General features: G+C 44.8%; 1 protein-coding gene across 3 annotated transcripts in view; it reads left to right on the top strand.

Moving 5' to 3' along the window:
* The window catches only part of LOC147725933 (uncharacterized), a 72,605-nt gene that overhangs the window by 4,833 nt on the left and 44,454 nt on the right, over positions 1–23,318 (top strand). For all 3 annotated transcript variants that reach the window (XM_086960060.1, XM_086960058.1, XM_086960059.1), the window contains one exon: positions 15,506–15,626. In XM_086960060.1, coding sequence (XP_086816186.1) covers positions 15,557–15,626 — 70 coding nt within the window. In that variant the 5' untranslated portion in view covers positions 15,506–15,556. The remainder of the gene's footprint in view (positions 1–15,505; positions 15,627–23,318) is intronic.

Genomic DNA, 23,318 nt, shown 5'->3' with positions numbered 1-23,318 from the left:
CCTTCATCTGGGGGTACTCCTACTTTGGACGGCTTGCGCACTCCCTTCTTCCACTTGTGGTTGCTTCCTTTTGCCACTAGGTGTGCATGCTGTGCACGTTCTTCAGTCCTTCTACGACTTACTTCATGAGGCAGTTACCCTGTGCCACCCCTGCCCTCCGAGTGGCGTCAACTGTGTCCTTACTGCTGCAGGGACCACCCATGGCCACTAGGCGTCACTGCAAATCCCCTTCACAGGCCCTTTCAGCCTTTCCGCTTGAAGTTCCTTTAGCGCTTCTTCGCGGACTGAGTGTGTAGTCCTTCATGCACACATAGCATGACAGAGTCTTGGGGGTCTGCTAGTACACTTTCCCCCAACAACGGGGAGCTGCAGCAGCTGTTCCTGTGCTGCCCGGCATTCCCCTTGCACTGTGCCCTGTAAGAGTTTCATTGCGAATGGGGAAAGCACTGCAGTTAGGACTGCCCCTTCAAATCCTGCGGGTAGTGACAGTCACTTTTACCTCTCAAAGGAAGCAGCCTTCCAGCTGTCTGCCTCTCTGTACACTGCCCATGGGTACGGTGACTCCACTTGGCCACTAGGTGGCGGTGCAGCAATGATTGTGGGTCCCGACAGCTTTCTCCACTCTGAGGGCCTCACCTCTTTCAGTAACCATCCCTCAAAAGACATTTAACGTATTCCCAACTACTAAGAATAAAACGAATTTCTTCCACTGATGAATCCCTAAAATTGAGTGTCAAAAATTGCATTGAGAAATTTAGTGAGCGAGGGTACCCTCGAGATATTCCAGAGGAAGCAACATCCAAAATGAACAACATAGACCGACGAGCTCTGCTACTATCAAAACCCAAACAAACTACCCAAGACAGAATGGTATTTGTTTCGAAATATTCAACTGAAAGTTCTAAAATCAAACGAGCAATATTGAGAAACTGGCCTTTACTATCAATGGAAAATGATTTTAATAATATCTTTCAACTTTCTCCAAGATTTGCCTATCAAAGATCAAGAAACATAAAAGAAATTTTGAACAAAAAGACACCAGGAAGACAAGAACTTTTTAAGGGGACCATCCCCTACCTCAACTGTGGAAACTGTAATGCCATAATAAAGGGCAAAGAAATGAAACATCCAAGTAAAGGTACCACCATCCCTTTGCGTGTAACTGCCACATGTGACAGTCGTAATGTCATATATTTGATCAAATGTCCTTGCGGACTGGCATACGTTGGAAAAACTGAACGTAAAATCAAGACGCGTATAATTGAACACAAGAGTAGTATACGAACTAAGAACCTTAAATCACCATTGGCAAGTCACTTTAATAACAATAACCACACTCCCAGTCAACTTCGTTTTTTGATTCTAGAAACTGTTCCAATATTACCAGGCCGAGACAATTCCCAACACCTTTTGCGGAGAGAAGTGTTTTGGATTTCATATTTGAACACTTGCCAACCGAAAGGTCTAAATGACCGTATGGATCTAAATTGTTTTATTTAACCAATGTTTAAAAGGATGTACTAATCACCACGAGTTATGCTTCTTAAATTATCGTAATTTTGCACCATTTGTAATTTTCCAAAGAATTGACTATTGCCTTTGAGGGTAGATAATTGTACCCTATACTATTTTACTTATACTTTTCTGGTACAAATCATTTGACCCGAGCCCACTGGAAATTTGTAATTATTACACACTTTGAATATGTGGCCCGCTATTCGTATCTGATTCCTATTTTGAGTCCGCCATTTTAAGATGGTATTATACGTCCACGACATGTCCATCGTTTATTTCTATGAAAGACAAACGGAACTTCCGGGTTAAATACGGCAGTTCCGCGAGTCGTCTTGCACCCGCGTTTTTCCAACGCTGCTGACACTTGGTCCGGACACCGGCACCCATATCTTTATCGTTACGGTAAGATTTTGGAAAAACTAACTATGCGCGATATGCGTATTTCCAAACCGACATTTATACCACTATCTAACTTTCGATACGTTTTGTGTATTTTAGAAATACGACCGATCAACTATCCTATATCCGACAAGCCGGTCGTCGATACCGGTATGTAAACACTCCTTGTTGCAATTCTAAACTCTGACTTGTAATCACCCGTCGTAGTTCTAGTTAGTGAACATGTATACTTTACAGGTCATTTACGGGTCGACTTTTCAAAATACCTTTACAAAGAGCTAACTGATACTACAACCCAGGCACCACAATTTTTTACTTCATTAACTTCTACATCATGTTTTTTTGCCACATTTATTATATAATGCATTTGGCTACAATAATGGTTCTACTCACCCCTTTACCAACTGACAGGTCTAAATGATTTTCTTTCACTGGTCCACAAATGATGAAATTAAATATACTGTACTGAGAAGGGATATAAGACACTCTAATGAGAGACCTGATTTAAAAATGCTCAATCTAAAAATGTTTATTTAAAAATGTTTGCTTTATACCACTTGATGGTTTGATGATTGTATCACAGTTGTGTTTTTGTCCTCAACAGAACACTATACCCCTGAAGAAGGGCACATTGCCCGAAATGCATTGGGCGTTCGATTGTTTGTTTTGCTAAAATGATTATAACATTGAAGAAAATATGATTTAACAACAAAAGGAAACTTTTTGAATAAAACTTTATTGAAAAGAATTGAAAATTCAAGGAACATTATTTTTTGAGTGCTCTATGAGGACGTTGTTCCCTGTTGGAATATCGCTATCATATTCTGTATTTGACTCCCACGACCCAGAAGGGAGATCTCATTCAGCACCAACACACATTCAACTACTAGTACAAATCTCACATAAACACGAGTGCGAGGAGTCTGTCAATACAAACTGCTCTATTTCCACACATCATCAGGTACACTCTCTCTGCCCTGCTCACCTCTCTCCTCGATAGAGGTTCACCTTCTGCCCGATGGCTGATCAGGCCTTCCTCCTTCTCGCATCCCAGGATGCAGTGGTGGGCCAGCACCTCAGCAGTCCGGCACTGGTTGCACTCCAGTTAAAGCCTCTTCAGGCCTTTGCTATGGTCTCTCACCTTCACCGTGCAGATCTTCCTGCTGTCGGGTGCCGACATATATTTCCGCAAAAGAAAAAATTGATGGACGGAATGCTGGACAATGCAAATATTCACCCCAGTCACAAGGATCTGGGTTTAATCCATCATTCTTTTGCTCACAACACCACCCCAGTTTGGACCCAGTCATATGCAAATCAGTCTTGACCCTGTTCCTTGTAGGCACAGTCTATCTCGAACTGCCAAGCCAGGTCCTCCCTGGACCGGAAACAAGCATTCTGAGACTGGTTTCAGGACATCACCCTTCATCACTAGGCTAGCTTGAATCCAGTGGCAGAGTGAGCAAGGGACCCACGTCTGGGCATACCCTTCCCACTTAGGGCGACATATGCAAAAGAAAGAATTGATGGACGGAATGCAGGACAATGCAAACAATTACTCCCAGTCACAAGGACCTGGGTTTAATCCATCAACCTTTTGCTAACCACACCACCCCAGTTTGGATCAAGCCATATGCAAATCAGTCTTGACCCTGTTCCTTGTGGGAACAGTCCAGCCTGAACTGTCAAGCCAGGTCCTCCCTGGAACGGACACAAGCATCCTGGGACCGGTTTCAGGGCATCACCCTTCATCAGCCAGGCTCGCTTGAATCCAGTGGTGTAGTGAGCACGGGACCCACATCTGGGCATACCTTTCCCACTTAGGGTGACTTATGCAAAGAAACAATTGATGGACAGAATTGGTCAATGCAAACATTCACCCCCAGTCACAAGGATCTGGGTTTAATCCATCGTTCTTTTGCTCACCACACCACCCCAGTTCTGACCCAGCCAAATGCAAATCAGTTTTGACGCTGTTCCTTGTGGGAACAGTCCAGTCCGAACTGCCAAGCCAGGTCCTACCTGGACACGAAACAAGCATCCTGGGAGCTTGTGTGCAAAAGAATGATGGATTAAACCCAGATCCTTGTGACTGGAGCCAAATGTTTGCATTGTCCAGCTTTCTGTCCATTAATTGTTACTTTTCCATATATCTCCCTAAGTGGGAAGGGTTTGCCCAGGTATGAGTCCAGATCACTTGACTGGGGGAGAATGTTTGAATCATTCAGCATTCCGTTCATCATTTGTTTCAGTTACACTTATCGCCCTTAGTGGGACGGGTATGTCCAGACGTGGGTTCCTTGCTCACTGTGCCACTGGATTCAGGCTAGCCTGGCTGAAGAAGGGTGACATATGCTGAAACCGGTCACAGGATGCTTGTTTCGGTCCAGTGAGGACCTGGCTTGGCAGTGCGGACTGGACTGTTCCCATGAGGGACGGGGTCCTGACTGATTTGCATATAGCTGGGTCCAAACTGGGGTGGCGTAGTTGGCAATAGAACAATGGATTCAACCCAGATCTCATGACTGGGGGAGAATGTTTGAATCATTCAGCATTCCGTCCATCATGTGTTGCAGTTACGTCATACATTTACGGGCACATCAGGTGCGGGGTGGGCTTCCAATAATCTACTTCTCTCTACGGGCGTCTCTCATGCCTCACGGGCAGTCAGGCACTTCCTACGCCACCTAGCAGGGGGTGCCCTCGATACGGGCTGCTCTCTCCCCCATCCACCACCACCAAGGCAGCCACACGCAGGTGCTCACCTGCAAATCACCAATGTAATGCTGTGGGGCCTCTGGCCCCCATGCATAAATAACCACGACACTGACAGTGATATTTAGTGGGTAGAACTGGCCCAGAGCACGTGAGCCCAGTCCCTTTTATTAATAGGGTTACATGTCCTGTGATGCCTGTGTTGGATGGGTGTGTGGTGAGGTGTAAGCCATCCCTTGGGGAGTGGCTGATACAACTGCAAGACTAGAACAGTGACCAGCAGGTAACTACAAGAAGGACCCAGCGCCATCTTGATGTGTCTAGACGCAGAGCACTTCATTGCACAACACTTCCACTGAAGAGTAACCCTGTCCACGTGAGACATGACAGCGGCTTCTGCGTCACATGACTAGCCTGGTGAGAAATGATGGAGCGTGGAGGTGAGGTCTGCACCTCTTCCGGTGCTGTTGCTCAGACAAGCCTCTACTCCATGTGAGATCTTTCTTACTAGTAACCCCCAGCACTGCTCTGCCGCGAAGTGCTGCTCTGTCCCTGCTGTTGCACATTGTTCAGTTCTGCCTAAGAGAGCCGGGACTGCCAGGATTAAAATGAATGTTGATCGTTAATTGAAAAATCGTTTCCGTTTTTTCGGGCTCTGACCAGTAACAAATCTATATCGAATAGGAGGCAAAGTAAATATTTATTCATTACAGTGCATGACAGACAGACTGGGGTTAATTTCAGCATACAAGTACAAGGGGCACCCCGTTGCTGTATACATCTCGTGCAGGAAGCCGGTTTACAACAAGCATCTTCAATGCAATAGGTCTCGCATTTACACAAGTTTGAGCTAGTGATAGTTGCAAATGACAATGCCTCTAATTTTTGTTTTCATTTTTAAAGCATAAATAAAAGGCCTTATCATTTACAGTGCTAATAGCTTAAACTCGCGTAAAAGTGAGACATATTGCATTGCAAATGCTTGTTTACTTTTTGTAGAGCAGATCGAGGGACAAAGCACATTTTGACTCCACGGGTTTGCACAATGTCAAAAATACATCACATATGATGGGTTTGCACAACTTGTTTACACAAACTGATAAAAGCTGCAATATCAGGTTTGGGGGCGGGGAGAGCCACCCTGATTTATTGCACAAGTTGTACGGGGATGTTCTGCACCTACAGGCCCCCAGGGGTACATTCGAAAGGCCCTGTTAGGAAAGTGTAGGGCCCTCTCATGTGGCTGTACTATTCCACCATGTCCTCGGGTTTATACCAGCCCCGCCCCACTGGAGTAGGTGGTTGCCAACGGGTAAAAACACCTAAAACCACAGCGTCGTTAATTAACAACACAACTCAAAGCAATAAATAACAATGCGCACTCTCATTCATCGTGCTGCTGGTAATACAGTCTTATATTGCTTTTGCCCTGTGGTTTGATTTTTCTGTACGTTTAACTTCACTTTCTAGATAGATAGATAGAGCGAGAGATAGACAGATAGATAGATAGATAGAGAGAGAGAGAGAGAGAGAGAGAGAGAGAGAGAGAGAGAGAGAGAGAGAGAGAGAGAGATAGATAGATAGATAGATAGATAGATAGATAGATAGATAGATAGATAGATAGAGAGAGATAGATAGATAGATAGATAGATAGATAGATAGATAGATAGATAGATAGATAGATAGATAGATAGATAGATAGATAGATAGATAGAGAGAGATAGATAGATAGATAGATAGATATATATAGAGAGAGAGAGAGAGAGAGAGAGATCGAGAGAGAGATGTTATGTTATGTTATGTTATGTTAGCTACATTTATTTTGCGCGCAGCTGCTCCAGCGAAGGAGCGTCCTGGCGCATGGAAAAGGTGAACATAACACAACGCAAGGGAAAAAGTGAGAGTCAAGATAAAAAAGTTTAAAACAGGTAGGTTTTCACGGCCCTGCGAAATGCTAGTAGATCCTCTAAAAGGCGGATTTCCAAAGGAAGAGAATTCCAGAGAGCCGCAGCTCTCACACGGAAGGAGCGCCCGCCCATCCGGCTAAGCCTGAAACGCGGGGTAACCGCAAGGGATTGCCCAAGAGATCTGAGGGAGCGAGTCGGGACATAAGGGGATAGGAGGTTATTGAGGATCTCAGGTGCCGATCCTTTTAAAATTTTAAAAGCGATGCTGAGTACCTTAAAATGGATTCGGCTTTTCACTGGTAACCAGTGTAGGGACCGCAGAGTATTGGACGTGGGACAGGACCTCAGCAGGCCCACCACTGCTCTCGCAGCCGCGTTCTGAACGCGCTGCAGGCGGACGATCTCAGCTTGGTTAGCTCCCAGCAGGAGCGAACTGGCATAGTCCAGCCGGGAGATGATCGTCGCTTGGATGACCAACTGTCTCGTCGGGGCATCGAAAAATTTAAGCACCGGCCTCAGTCCGCGCAGAACACCAAAGCAGCATGCTGCCACTCTCTTAGTGTGGGTGGTAAAACTTAGGGTGTGGTCGAGCCATACTCCTAGGTTTCTGAGCTCCATCACCGGTATGGGGGCAGGCCCGAGCTCCTGTGGCCACCAATTGTCCCCCCAGCAGTCCGTTCCTCTTCCCACGATCATCACCTCGGTTTTTTTCGCGTTCAGCTGGAGACAGTTGTTATTCATCCAGCTGGCCACCTCTCTCAGCCCGTCTCGGAACCTGGGGGCATCCAGTTCGGCATCCCCGCTGATCGTGACCGCTAGCTGTGTGTCGTCGGCATATGAGACCATAGTAAGGCCCCACTGCCTGGCGACATCAGCCAGCGGCCGCACGTAGAGATTGAAAAGCGTGGGACTCAGCGAGGAACCCTGGGGAACCCCCAGGTCCAACTGATGGAATTTGGACTGAAAAGGAGGGGTGGCAACGCAGAAGGAGCGATCGCTGAGGAAGGAACGGAACCACTGCAGAGCGGGGCCACAAATGCCAATGTTCTCCAGGCGGTGTAGGAGGATGCGATGGGACACTGTGTCAAAGGCAGCGCTAAGATCTAATAAAATAAGCGCTGCCGTTTGACCTGCATCCAACACACTCCGCAGATGTTCCACCATTGCCAGAAGGGCGGTCTCCGTGCTGTGCCCAGCACGGAACCCATTCTGCGTAGGATCGAGGACATTGGCCAGGGCCAGATGGTCAGATAAGGCTAGGTTGACATAGGCCTCCATGACTTTGGCCGGCCAGGGAAGCAATGAGATCGGGCGATAGTTTTCCGGTTTTAGAGGATCCAATGATGGTTTTTTCAGGATCGGGGAAACCACCGCCTGCTTCCACTTGGCAGGAACAGTGCCTGAAGTCAGGGAAAGATTGATTAATGAACACACTACCGTGCGCCCCTGAAAAGACGGATCTCTAAAGAGAGCAGGTCTGAGTGGGTCCGCCGGAGAGCCGGACTTGACACGTTGTGCCAGCTTGACAAACCCATCCCAGGAGAGAGTAGGGAGAGAATGTAATACCGGGCGGCTGCAAAGGTCGTTCCGAGGAGAAAGTGATAATGTTGTGCTGGGAAATGACAGATAGATGTTCTTAACTTTCTCCAAAAAGAAAGCGGCCAAAATCTCACACTGTGAGGTGGAACCATCCACAGGCGGAGCCACTCTCTTAGCCATCAAATCTTTTAAAGCTTTAAAGATGGTCTTCGAGGGGTTATGGCTATTACGGAATTCCATTGCGTAGAACGCCGCGCGGGCTCTACAAATAGCTCGATGGTAGAGCTTAACAGCGGCCAAGTACGCGGTTTTTTTAACAGCATCGTACGCCTTCCGCCACTCCCTTTCTGCCCGCCTACACGAGCCCTTCAGAGCGCGGAGAGCACTGTCGTACCAAGGGCTCGACTGCCTGGAGCTGGATTTACTTGCAATAACAGGCACCAATCTGTCCAGTGCCTTAGTTATCCAGCTGCATAATTGGTCGTAGCCCAGACTAGCGTCAGACAGAGGGCCAAGTGGCTCTTCAGCCATGATACAATGAAGATCCTCAAGCCTGAGCTTATTCCAATGCCGCCGCGGAACCCACTTTGGAGGTGGAATAGTGGGGGTTACGGGGAGAGGTAGCCACATGGACACCAAAAAGTGGTCAGTCCAACACACTGGAGAAATAGCCGAAACTTGGACATCCGATAAGTTGGTGAAGAATGGGTCCAAGATGTGCCCTGCCAGGTGCGTGGGTTGAGTGACAAGTTGGGTCACCTGAAGGGCCTCCATATCCGCCAGGAAACCACTGATGGCCGCGGTCTGTTGGATGTCAAAATGGAGGTTGAGGTCACCTATGATGCAGAAATTAGCGCAATCACTAGCTAGTGTACTCACTGCCTCGGGGAAAGCTCCCCTGAAAGCTACATCGCTGCCAGGAGGGCGGTACACGACCATCCCAGACAGCGTGAACTGAGGACTGATAGTAATCTTGAATAGGGCGCTTTCGCAGCCTGCAATATGCAGACCAGTCCAGGAGCACGCAAAAGTAGATTTTAAAGCTAGGGCAATACCTCCACCTCTAGACAGCCGGTTCCATGTAAAAAGTGAATAACCTGGGGGGCAAGCCAGATTAATTATGGCTGTGTCTGTATCCTGGAGCCAGGTCTCGGTGATGATAAATAGATCCGGCTCCTCGTCAGTAATGAGGTCCATAATAGAAAGATGGTGTTTAACCAGGGATCTGGTATTGAGGTTTAATATCCGCAGACCCTGAACTCGACCATCACTCAACCGAGGCACCCTTATGCCAGCCAGTGGGGCGACGGAATTATCATAGGCTCGAATGCCTGTGGACTGGTCAAGCGACCATCTCTTGCAGGCACATTGGTAAGGGCCACACAAAGGGTGTTTAAGTGCGGCAGCACATCGAGGAAGGGAGTGGCCAATCGCTTGGAGCGTTGCACTGGTGTAGACAAGCATCCTGCCTTCCAAAGAATACTGGGCGGAAGTTGCCCGCTGCGACCCGCGCGTCCTTAGCGCGGACGGGCGCAGACGGGCAGGACTCTGGCAAGACTCCGGCAAGCGACAGCGTCCTGGCTGCGCGTTCCCGCTGCGCGGGAGAGAGCGACTTTAAATAGGCGGCGAAATGGAGGAAGGAGCGCAAGGACGCTCCAAGATGGCGCCCGCCGAAAATGCCAGCGTCCCAATCAAAGATGGCGCCTGTCGACGATCTCCACACCACCCACGGAACCCGGACCCACCAAACAGTGGTGAATGTTCCAAAAATTAAATGCAGGTAAGGGGGAGGAAAGGGAAAGCCCAGCCAATACAGATAGATAGATAGATAGATAGATAGATAGATAGATAGATAGATAGATAGATAGATAGATAGATAGATAGATAGATAGATAGACAGATAGATAGATAGATAGATCTTACACAGTTATTAGTTATGTATTCTATACATATATAGCCTGCTTTCTTTATATTGGACGTATCAATCTTTTTTACTGCTACCTAGTCCTCAACACACTTTTTTACGATTCACATAAAGCAAAGAGTCCTATTTGCTTCGTGGTAACTTTTCAATGGTTTGCAACTGGTATTTTGGTCCTGAACCATTGATGACCAGGTATAGGAATGTCTATTTGGAAGGAACACTTACAACTCTTCCAAACAGTGATTCTTTATCCATTTCTAAATCCATTTAGGAGTCTGAAAAAAGTTGTCAATTAGTACAATGAGTTCAATTCATCTCAAAAGACAATTTTGCTGCTGCAAACTCAGAATCAGATTGTTTGCTCTGGCTCAAATGCAGCAAACTACTGACATTTGCCACTTATGGCTACCAAATTACACAAGTCATTCAATAACATGTTCCACCTTCATGTTGTTCTTTTTTTCGGTAATATTTTGTTTGCAAATTTGCATTTTGAGCATGAGGTCGGCACAGAGTATGGCATTAGTTGTGTGCATTAGCTATCATAATTGGCAGATTTCAATGTCTTGTTGCTTTTTGAGACAGAACTGTATCTCAGTTTGCTGTTTTTGTTTCACTGCTTGTTTTTAAAATAATGTCTTTATTTCCAACACTTGCTTTTGGCTATGCACAGCTGCAGTTGACTGCAGTGCCTGACTGTGGACAGGCCCTATATCCAACCTCTTGTGAGCAGTGTTTAATTTGTGAAAAAATAAGCACCTGGGCTCTGGTCAGAAGTCCTTCTGCAGCTTGCACCACCCATTGCCCTCGCTGGCACTGCCATGACAGAACCAACACAACCATTAGCCATCAAGCTCTTGCAAGTGTTACAATTCATACTTTTCCAGGTCTCCAAAGCTATAAGAATGGCTTGGGTGTCATGGATTAGTCATTGGTAATGTCAATTGAATTAATAAACATCTGTTGTTCTCCTCATACCTAGAACAGGCAGACAGTGCCACCTTATTGTAGACTGTCATAAGCTCCGATGCTGACAAGTGCGGGTGCCGAGCACCGGAAACCACCGGCTCAAATTAAGCGCTGCTTGTGAGACGCGAAAGCAGCTGTTCACAGCCGCCAGCCAAGGACAGGGGGTGTTAGGTATAGAGTCTTGTCTGCAGCCTCGCTCTGTGTCCTTCTCCCTGCTTTTAGCCTGCCCCAAAGTGCACAGCCTTTATGCATGCCCAGGAGGATCTGGGCACACGGGCCTGGTCTTTGCTTGTGATTTCCCTTTGTTTTGATCAGCATGAAAGTCTCAAGCCAAAAACGATTAGAGAGTCATGAAACACTTGAGTCATACATGGTTTAAGAATCAATCATGAAATGTAGTCCTGCCAAGTGTCACGTATCTGGCGTGACGCTAACGCATTTCAGTGTGGTGTTACCGCAACACCGCACTGAAATGCATTGTCACGCATTTGCTACTGACCTCTGTCACTCAGTGGGGACAGTTCTGAAACTGGCGACTTGTCCTTTGGCTGTGTACCGTGCACCCGGCCGATCCGGGCCCCAGGCAGCACAAAGTGTTCTTGCCAGGCTCAGACTAGTAAGAGTTAAAGAAAAGATCTCAGTGCCTTGGTGCTCTGCTACAATGTAACAAATCTGCAGTGACTCGTTGGGTGTATAGATGGGCAGCTATGTGGCGCCACCGGTGGTTGACCCAGGTAATTAAAAGACGCAGGTACTTAAAAGGTCCACTCATATGACTCTCAAATATTTTGTAACTCAAGAGTCGCACACAGATTTTTGTATTCCTTCCTACTGTGGCATTTGATTTTTCCATGGTTCTCGATACTCCCTCGCACTCCACTTTGGTTGGGAGCGTCTGAGTGTGGTGCCCCATAGCTGTGCAATTTTTTTCCACAGCACAAAACACTCGAGCCACATTCGACTCAAAAGTTTCAAGATGGGAGAAAACTATTTTAAGAGCCCTTATCCAGCCAGTCACGTTTCTTAAAATATTCAAAATATGATTGACAGGAATCGTGAGTCTTGAATCTCGAATTAAAAAAAGGCACCCAAAATGGTTAACCCTTTAAAGCTCGCATAGCATCTTTTTAAAACACAAATGACACAAAAAACTATTGAACGTGTTTACACTAAACTAAAAAGCATGCTTTAAAAAAATAACAATAATTTAAAAAAATTAAAAAGCTAATTATACAAAAAACTTCTGTACATATCTACACTGAATAGATTTATACCAAACCTATAGAAACACACTTTCTGAGTAAAGTTCTACTTTCATATCACTTTGGTGTCAACAGCGCATCAGGCTATATGGATAAGCAAAGGTTTCTATGGAAGTTGAATGAGAAATCAATCGTTTTTTGATGCCCACATTGTTTTTCACTTGCCTTTTCAGTGAAAAGTGTAGCTGTAAGTATATGAATAGAATAGACAGATTGCAAATATGTTCATTGTATTCTAGTATAGGCTCATGGAAATTTACTGTACCTTATGGTCAAGGGATAATTCAAGGTAAGGTTGCACCTTTCGACCATAGTAGAATCCATAATTATTATATATTTATTTAAGCACACTGCTTGTGGATGTAACAGTCAGAGTCACCCCTGTGAGGAAATTGTAAGAATAATTGTAAAGTATGAATGTATTAGGCAGGCCTGAGTGAAATTTTTATTTTGCCAGCAAGGACCAATACATTTGTGAATTTTGTGTCACATGAAATTTGCAAAATATCTCATTCTGCAATTTTGCATTATTTTGGGAGACTCGTCCATGCAGAAATTGTCTTCTCCGGGGATCTTGTGAGACATTTTAATGCAGAATGTGAGCTCACAAGAAAAAAAGCAGTAATGTGAGATACCATCAAAGCATATTTTCCTACTAAACAATAAGGGGCGGATTTATCAAGCAGTTGCACCACCTTGAGCCATGCAATGGGCCACAAGGGTAATGCAACTACTAAGCATGATTTATTAAGCCACGCAAGGCCACCTTGCATGGGCCTGCATGATTTAATAACTCTAGAGTAACAAAACGCAGCGTAACTTACTGCCTTGCATTACTGTGCCCCAGAGAGGCATTCCATGGGTGGAGCGTGGGTGTTCCCACGCATCCACCCCTGGAATTTGGTGCATTAATACTGGTAGACCTGGGAATGTGTCAAAATGCTACGCCTCCCCAGATGAGCTGTAATGAGGACAAATGAAGATCTTTAGTTCACCTAATTGTTTCCTCTTTCTAGAAAGAGGAAAATAATATCATATTAATTCATATCATCTGGATTTGTAAAGAGCTCTAATCACCCAGAGGGTATTCAGGTGCTGGGTCCTGGCTGCACGGGTCTCAGTTGAAGAGCCAGGTCTTGAATCCCTTTCTGAATTTCTGGAGGAGTAAGATGTCCTTCGGTGGACGGGGAGGCTGTTCCAGATTTATTGGGCGAGTTAAGAGAAGGAATGTTGTCCAGTGTGCTGCAGTGAATGCACGGGGTATGGGCGAGGGAGAGAGATGTGGAGCACAGATGTCTGAAGGGTCGGTGGAAATTCAGGCAGTGGTTGATGATTACTTGTACTTGAGTGTGCAGGGATTTGAACGCATGCGCCACAATCTTGAATTGGTACAGGAAGCCAGCGGAGATTCTTCAGATGGGGGTGATGTGGGTCCGTCTAGGGAGGTTGAGGATGAGTCTGGCTGATGAGTTCGGGATGGTCTGAAGTCTCTTCAAGAGGTGGATGTGATTCCAGCAAAGAGAGCATAGCCATAGTCCAGGCAGCTGGTGACAAGAGTTTGGGAGTTGGTACGTCTGATGGATACAGGGAGCCAGTTGAAGATCTTGCCGAGCATGCGGAGGGTGAGGAAGCAGGCGTACAAGACTGGGTTGATTTGGTTCTTCATGGTGAGTTTGCTTTCCAGGATGATTCTGAGGTTACGGAACTTGTCTGTGGGAGTGGGACCCAGGTCAGCAGGCGGCTAGTATTTATCCCATGGTGGGGTGGTGCTGCCGAACCGTCTTATCTTTGTCAGGTTTGAGGGCATTATCTTGCATCCAGTTGGTGACACTGGTAATGCAGTGGTGAAAGTTTACCTTTTATGGTGGCTGGGTCCTCAGAGAGGGACAAGATGAGCTGGGTGTGGTCCACATAGAAGATGATGTTCAGTCTGTGGTTTCTGACAATGTTGGGTAGGGGAGTCATGTAGGTGTTGATGGGGGGGCGGCTGAGCGAAGAGTCATGAAGGATGCTTCAGATTATATTCTTTGGCTCCAAGGTGAAGGGAGGGAGGAGGACCCTCTAAGTACTTTCGGAGAGGAAGTGTGTGATCCAATTGAGGGCATCATCTTGGAAGTTGATCGGATGGAGGCTGTTGATCAGGGTGTGATGGGAGACAGTCGAAAGTGGAGAGAGGTCTAGGAGGATTAGGGTGGCTGAGTCTCCTCAGTCCAAGAGGGTTCTCATGTTGTGTGTGGCTCCCCAGACACATGCACCCCAATGTACTTTATACATGCTCACCTGTGATCAACTGCAAAAACAATTGATGGCCAGAACAATGTCACACATTCACCCCAGTACAGAGATCTGGGCCTAAATCCATTGCTTGTTTGCTCCCCATGCCATTTGAGTTTGAACCCAGCCATATGCAAATCAGTCTTGGCCCTGCGTCCAAGACTGATTTGCATATGGTCAGGTCTAAACTGGGGTGGCATGGTGAGGAAAGGAATGATGGGTTTAACACAGATCTATAGGAGTATACGTTTTGATTTGTTCTGCATTCCGTCCATCAAATGTCTGTCTTTTGCTTTCTCACCCTAAGTCTCCTTGGTATGCCAAGACGCGGGTACGGGGCTCACTGTGTCACTGGATTCAAGCTATCCTGGCTGATGAGGGGTGAAACCCTGAAACCGGTCCTAGAATGCTTGTTGCTGGTCCAGTGAGGACCTGGCTTGGCAGTTCGGCTGGACGGTTCCCACGAGGCACAGGTTCAAGAGTGATTTGCATATGGTAAGGTCTAAACTCGGGTAGCATGGTGAGCAAAAGAATGATGGATTTAACCCAGATCTCTTGATTGGGGGTGAATGTTTTGATTAGTTCTGCATTCCGTCCATCAACTGTGTGTCTTTTGCTTTCTCACCTGTGAGCAAGGCTAGTTCCTTAGCCAAAACGTGCCAGGAAATAATGTGCTGCCAGTTTCATTTGGAAATAAAATGTCAGCATGTCATTGAGTTGAGGCTTTATTGCGGTTTCTTTTTTGATCGATTAATCACAGGCTGCTCCTTGCCCGTTTCAAAGCTGCCCTGCAAGGATGGGGGCTTTTGTCCCTTGGTTCTATATATTTGATGCTTAAACTTTGTTTAGATGTTTGGAAGTGACAGTCTGCCCTTATGAGGGATGTACCATGGATACCTGTACTATAAAAAGGATTTAGCAGTAGACGTCATGCCACAGGCTCCTTTAATTCATTCTCCTACACAAAAGCAGTATAATGATATGTATTTTCCCCACCACAGGAAGAAGGTAAAGATTGCTGATCAGTTCAAGCAGGCACCATAGAATTCAACATGCTCTTTTACACCCTGGTCTTCTTCTCCATCCTGGAATGTTCTTATTCTGGACCAGTTTCCATTTACAGTAAGTGATTTGATTCAAGGAGCTGACTTGTGATGTCTACCAGTGACTGAATGTATTGACAGTCAATAATTACTCTACAATGGTACTCAGATCACCAAAGAGAGGACAGCCATGACAGCCTTATAGAGAGCCAAGGAAATAGACAACAACAAACATAACTGCCTGAAGTTTTTGATTACTCACCACCACACTCAAGCAGCTCTCAATGTTAGGTTTGTCTCCCGGTGAATTAAGTAGCCCCCTGGTGCTACTGAAAGCACGTTTTGCAAGAGTTAACTGCTGCATGGCTACAATCAATTATATTAAATCCCAGGCCCTGTTTACAACTACAGGGCTAATCTTGATTGCACAAGCTAGAAGGGGTTCCTGGGCACAGAAATCCAGTGCACGAACGTAGTAGGATGTCCAAGAAATTTGGTATTCGCCCTAATTTTTCTAACAAAAACCTCCAAAATGTTACTCCAGGGTTTCATGTCACTTGCAAGTCAAGCAGTCTGTCACACTTCCTTTGGCCTGTCAAATTTTTGATTTTCAATGTCATTTAGTCATTGCCTATTCGTACTCTCTAAAACCATAAATTTCACAACTTGTTTTACTGATGTAGTGGGTAATATTTAGAGTGATTTTGTTCAGATGTAGATAAAATTTGCTTTCAGGTGCACCTTAGGTATAGTATTGTGCCTCTAACTCCTGCACCTCCTGTAGTAGCACCTCTAAATAAGTATTTGTGTTGAGTATATTTATCTAAGTGATAAGAAAAAGGGGTCCCAGTAATCAAAGAACAGTTTACTAGATAATAACAAATAAATCAACCAAGAAACAAATCTGTCCACATTGTTTTAATCACAATGTGAATGTATATATCAAATATATAATCTCAGAACGTAAACATGGTTTCACAGTGCCCCAAGTATAGTGGAGAAACAAGGGAGGGGGACTGATCCTGTGAGGAGGAAGTGAAGGAAAGGAAGAAAAAATTCTCAAGTGACAGTTTAATCAATAGATATACATAATTTGTCCTTGCTACACAATGTGTGTAGAGATGGAGACCGTAAGGTTCAAATAGTCATTTGAACGATACAAAATACTCCACATGGTTCAAAAAATGAAAATAATGGAGCGTGGAGTTGAAAATGCGAATAGTTGTCGACGTTTCGACCCCCTAATATGCAGGTAGAGTTGCTATCCTTGCTGTGGGGTCTTCATCAGGACAGGGGTGGGGACACACCTATTTAATACAAATGTATAAATTAATGAAGGGAAACGAATCCCTATATTATTTTATCAAAGGAAGAGCACATCAATACTACCATGAAGGAAGACAAAGTCATTACTATGCCATGAAATTAATATGAGTTTAAAACGGTATGCCACAAGATTAATGTGTGTTGAGATAATATGGCAAAATCAATCATAAGCGCATCTCAAATGAACAACAGTAAAATTGCGCTACGTCAACAGAGTAAATCTGAAGAAAGAAAGAATAGAAGAGCAGCCAGTCCGGGGTGGAAGGCGGCAAACGGACATTTCTGTGCCCACTAAAATGTGGGATTATGGTAGACTCAAAGTATGGGCAAGACCGAGCGCTTAATTGGTTTTAGCAGATAAACTTACCACGGAGTGGTATTCAAAAGACCGTGGTACAGTCTACTGGCGTAGTCCGGATATGTCGTCAATACTGGTAATACTAGTAATAAGCAATCAAGGCAAACAATTAGACCGGGTTAGATATACCGATTTAGTTAAAAATAAAATAATCGGAAAGGGGACTTACCACAGGGTGGTTTAAGCACACCCCGATTCAATCGGTTATCATGGTCCGAGGTGTCGTCAATATACGCGGGGCTAGAGGGTGTAAGTAAATGGGAGGGACAGGATTGAGCACAAAGCGGTGGGATAGGTCATAACAATCAAGGTTACATGGGGATTACACTCACCTACGAGAGTAATGAACGCGATCACCAATAGGATCGTGTGGAGGTCTGGTTAAGTCAGACGCGGGCTTTGTAATTATTCTAAGGAAAAAGGAAGGGAATGCTGTTGAAAAACGCCCATCAAAGGGTAACCTTTCTAGCAAGTGTCATTACGATAAGGAGAACGCTTACCGGTCAAGGGATGAATCGCTTCCCGCAACGAGCTGGATTCGCAATGGTGAAGCTCAGTTCCGGGTTTAGACATATCTCCATGGCAATGGAGTCACGTGGTGCGGAGCACCCGTGGGCATAGTAGACAGACTAATCGTTGGGCGATGACATTATTGGGTTGAGTAGAAAATGCAAATGTAGCTGTCAATCTACTCAAAGACGAGTCAGGTAAAGTAAAAAATAAAATACCCATGATGGAGTCGCATTTTGGAACAGGATATCACAGAGTCAAAATTATGAATATTGTATATTGTTAACCGCCTGCAACGGGACTGTGTAAAATCCCATCATTAAGGCAGGAGTGGCGTGCCTATAACGTGCTGGAAAACCAAAGGTAATCTGTGCATTCAACAGAGTTATATCCAAAAGAAACAACAAAGTGAACATCATGTGTCACTGCTAAAAAGATAGTACAACAGTGGATGTAGATGGATCAGAAGGTAAAAGCGTCATGCCATGTAGTAGCGTACCTCTCACATGAGGGTAAAAGCTACAAATCATTTTGATCACAAATTAGTTATATTAGACATATAAAATATAGTACCCACTGATAGATTAATTATAGGTTAGTGCTAACATCATAGGCATGGGATATGGCGTACCTCTCACAAGAGGGTAAAAGCCATCCAGTGTCTTACTCCAAGTTATTAGTCACATAAGCACGAAGTTGTAGCGTACCTCACAACAGCAGGGTAAAAACTACATATGATTTATATATGTCTTATTGCAATGTAACAGCCACATGACAATTGAATCAGGTAATGTCTTACTCCAAGATCAGAGTGGTGGCGTACCTCTCAACAGCAGGGTAAAAGGCCACATATAGTTTATATATGTATTATTGTACTGTAACAGCCACGTAGCAATGGAATCAGGTAGACGATAAGGTTGCCAATTGGGAAAAGGAGCTATCTTGCTCATTGAGCCCATTCTCAATAGAATCAAACCTTAACATCCATTTAAGCTCCCGAGTATTTAAGATACTCGTGATATTACCACCCCGGGGTCCTAAGGTGGCTTTTTCAAGGATTACCTATCTCAAGCTGTCCGGTGTGTGACCGGCTGTGGAGAAATGTTCAACCAAAGGTGCACCTGGTGCTTGGCACCTGATCCTGGGTGTTAAAGGTGGTAACGCATACAATCCTGTCTTGCTGATCCTCCTTATCAGTTTTGGGGGTAAGTAACTCTTCACGGGGATAGATCCAAGCTCTTTTCCTCGCTCGCTTGAGTAGTTGTTTTGGATATCCCCTACTAAGAAGTCGTTGTCTGAGTTCTTCCGATTCGGTGAAATAATGGTCCTTGTTAGAACAATTTCTGCGAATTCGCAGGAATTGCCCAAACGGTAAATTGTCTCGCAGGGCTCTGGGGTGGTGACTATTGTAGTGTAATAATGAGTTCCTTCGGTGGGTTTGCGGTAGAGTGTTGTTAGTAGGTGCCCCGAACATTCATAGATGATAAGGTCAAGGAAGTTGATTTTGTGGTTGTCTGATTCAATGGTAAATTTGAGGTGTCCCGATTGGTTATTTACCCAACCAAAAAACAGCATCAGACCTTCCAAGTCTCCATTCCAAATCAGCAAGATATCGTCTATATAACGCATCCAGAGACCGAGCTGGTCTCTGAATGGGTTGACTTGATTGAGGATAGTGTCTTGCTCAAAGGCTGCCATGTACAAAATGGCTACATCAGGGGCAAAGGGCGCCCCCATTGCCACTCCGGACGTTTGAATATAGAATTTATCTTTAAATATGAAAAAATTCTTTGTCATGGCTATGCGTAAAAGAGCAACAATGAACTCGGTTGGTACTTGAACTGGTGCCTGGCGTTGGTTCAAGCAGCGTGTGATGACCGTTAACGCCTCCTGTTGGGGGATCGATGTATAAAGAGATACAACATCACAGGTGGTGAGTCGTTGCTGTGAGGGATCAAATTCAGAATTTTCAACAATGTTAATGGTGTGCATAGTATCCCGTAGGTATGCAGGGGTGTTTTCCGCCAGTGGTTTCAAGAAAAAATCAATATATTTACCAAGAGGCTCAAGCATGGAGCCACACCCCGAGACAATGGGACGACCAGGGGGGGCTACCAAGGACTTGTGGATCTTTGGCAAAGTATAGATAGTTGCCAAGCGTGGATGCTTCTGATTCAGGAAATTGAACTCTAGTTCCGATAGAAAACCCTGTTCAAGACCCGCTTGGGTTAACTCCAAAATCTCATGCGCAATAGTCTTTGAGGGATCTGATCGCAATTGCTGATAACTGATACCATCATTCAATTGTCTGAGAATTTCAGATTCATAGGCGGTGACATCCTGCACCACGATTGCTCCGCCCTTGTCAGCAGGTTTGATAATGAGTTGATCATTGTTGGCAAGTGATTGTAAGGCCATTTTCTCATTCTTACTAGTGTTATATTGGATAAATGGTTTAGTGCCCAACAGTTGTAACACATCTCTAATGACAACTGATTCATAGGCCAGGATCTTGTGCGACATTGTACCGGTGAATGGAACAAACGTGGAAGGGGGTCTAAGCCCCGTGACTGATGATTGTGTGGAAGGTTCAGAGTTGCGAAAGAAATATCTTAACCTAATCTTCCGAAAGAATTGAAAAAGCTTAGTACGAATGATGAAGGCATCAGGATTATTAGTCGGAACATAGGATAGTCCTTTCCCTAATACTTTGATCTCATCTTCATTAAGATTTTGATTCGATATATTGACTACCGGGCTGGACACCACTGGTGGAGCTCCTCCGAGAAGTCTGAGTTTCGGATAAATTTCAAAACTATTTACCATCTGTAGGTTTTGTTTCGGGTCACTCGTTCTCCGTGCTGTGGTTCTGTCTGGAATTGCACCTGTTTTTGCGGTTGGCCACGACCTCCATTCCAGGTGTTGGTGCCCTGCTGTGATCCACGTTGTTGGCCGCGCTGCCAGTTGTTGCTTCTGCCGCGTGGTGGTCGCCATGACCATTGGCGTTGCCCTAAAAAAGGGTTGTATTGATGCTGTTGGTATTGGGCGTAGTCCGGGTAATATTGCTGGAAACTAGGACCAGGTTGTTCCTGTTCACCCTCAGAGCTAAATGAAGAGTCTGAAAAAGTTTGGTAGTTTCGTCTTCCTCTGTAACCACCTCTACCCCGATTGGTGAATCTGCCTTGCTGGTCTTGGCGAAAATAATCTTCCTGTAAATAGGGATAGGTTTTTTTCTTATCGTACAGTCTGATATCCCTTGCCAATTTTTCAAGTTTCCGATTCTGCGTTGTTAAATCAAAATCCTAAAGGGTAGCTTCAAGAGTGTTCAGGGTTTCTTTAGCACTGGCGAAGTTGGCATCCGCCGCTATTTCAGCTTTTAGAGTCTTTATCTCAGCCGTAATCACTTGGATCTGGTCCGCAGCAGTTTCCACGCCAAGGACCATCCAATGACGGGAGCAGTTATTCGCCACGTGGCTGAACCCTTCTCTGAACTTGGGTACCTCGACAAAGATTGCCGGTTCGATCTTAATTTGCAGCCCAATTGGGATGATGTTTTCCTTCAGATATTTGGTTAAGAGATGTCCATGCCACCTAGTCCGGATTAGATTTTTCTCTAATCTTTCCAGAAGGGTGATTTTATCCTTTAGTGTGAAATCAATGGTGGAGATATCGGATGAAATAAATATATTATTTGGATCCTCAAGGAGTTTGTCTATATAGTCTTCGGAGAAAGATAGAAGTTCCCTTTCTACCATGATGTGCAAAAGTCCAAATTAATTGGACATGAAATAAACCTCGCAGACCAGCGTCTGCACGAAGTAGGGTATAGATAAGGGGTTGAACCCAGATAAAGTCACTGGGACCTGGGCTATCAAAGTGATAAGAAAAAGGGGTCCCAGTAATCAAAGAACAGTTTACTAGATAATAACAAATAAATCAACCAAGAAACAAATCTGTCCACATTGTTTTAATCACAATGTGAATGTATATATCAAATATATAATCTCAGAACGTAAACATGGTTTCACAGTGCCCCAAGTATAGTGGAGAAACAAGGGAGGGGGAGTGATCCTGTGAGGAGGAAGTGAAGGAAAGGAAGAAAAAATTCTCAAGTGACAGTTTAATCAATAGATATACATAATTTGTCCTTGCTACACATTATTTCCCCGAATCGGAAGAACTCAGACAACGACTTCTTAGTAGGGGATATCCAAAACAACTACTCAAGCGAGCGAGGAAAAGAGCTTGGTTCTATCCCCGTGAAGAGTTACTTACCCCCAAAACTGATAAGGATGATCAGCAAGACAGGATTGTATGCGTTACCACTTTTAACACCCAGAGTAACAGAATTAAACGCATTATCAACCGCCACTGGGAATTGATATCAGATGACATCCAGCAATCCGACCCACCTCTACATGCATTCAAAAAAGCACGAAGTGTTAAAGATCATGTAGTTCGCTCCTTTCTGAAGACCAGAGATGACCCTACGGTTGCAACCCTTTGGAACCTGCCTGCTATCGTGGGCCATTTCAGATGTGGTCAGTGCAAGGCATGTGACAGTGTCATTCAAACTAAGGAATTCATCTATCGTGATCACAAAATTCCGCTAAGAATACATACCAACTGCAATTCATCGAACATTATATACGCCATCTTATGCCCTTGTTCAATGATTTATGTTGGTCAGACACAGCAGAAAGCTAAGGCCAGGATTCTTCAGCATATGAGTAGGATCAGGTGCCAAGCACCAGGTGCACCTTTGGTTGAACATTTCTCCACAGCCGGTCACACACCGGACAGCTTGAGATGGGTAATCCTTGAAAAAGCCACCTTAGGACCCCGGGGTGGTAATATCACGAGTATCTTAAATACTCGGGAGCTTAAATGGATGTTAAGGTTTGATTCTATTGAGAATGGGCTCAATGAGCAAGATAGCTCCTTTTCCCAATTGGCAACCTTATCGTCTACCTGATTCCATTGCTACGTGGCTGTTACAGTACAATAATACATATATAAACTATATGTGGCCTTTTACCCTGCTGTTGAGAGGTACGCCACCACTCTGATCTTGGAGTAAGACATTACCTGATTCAATTGTCATGTGGCTGTTACATTGCAATAAGACATATATAAATCATATGTAGTTTTTACCCTGCTGTTGTGAGGTACGCTACAACTTCGTGCTTATGTGACTAATAACTTGGAGTAAGACACTGGATGGCTTTTACCCTCTTGTGAGAGGTACGCCATATCCCATGCCTATGATGTTAGCACTAACCTATAATTAATCTATCAGTGGGTACTATATTTTATATGTCTAATATAACTAATTTGTGATCAAAATGATTTGTAGCTTTTACCCTCATGTGAGAGGTACGCTACTACATGGCATGACGCTTTTACCTTCTGATCCATCTACATCCACTGTTGTACTATCTTTTTAGCAGTGACACATGATGTTCACTTTGTTGTTTCTTTTGGATATAACTCTGTTGAATGCACAGATTACCTTTGGTTTTCCAGCACGTTATAGGCACGCCACTCCTGCCTTAATGATGGGATTTTACACAGTCC

Source organism: Lissotriton vulgaris, chromosome 3_1 (genome assembly GCF_964263255.1).
Source record: "Lissotriton vulgaris chromosome 3_1, aLisVul1.2, whole genome shotgun sequence".
Lineage (NCBI taxonomy): Eukaryota > Metazoa > Chordata > Amphibia > Caudata > Salamandridae > Lissotriton > Lissotriton vulgaris.
Note: the sequence above shows the minus strand (reverse complement) of the source record. Positions and strands in the feature narration are given on the sequence as shown.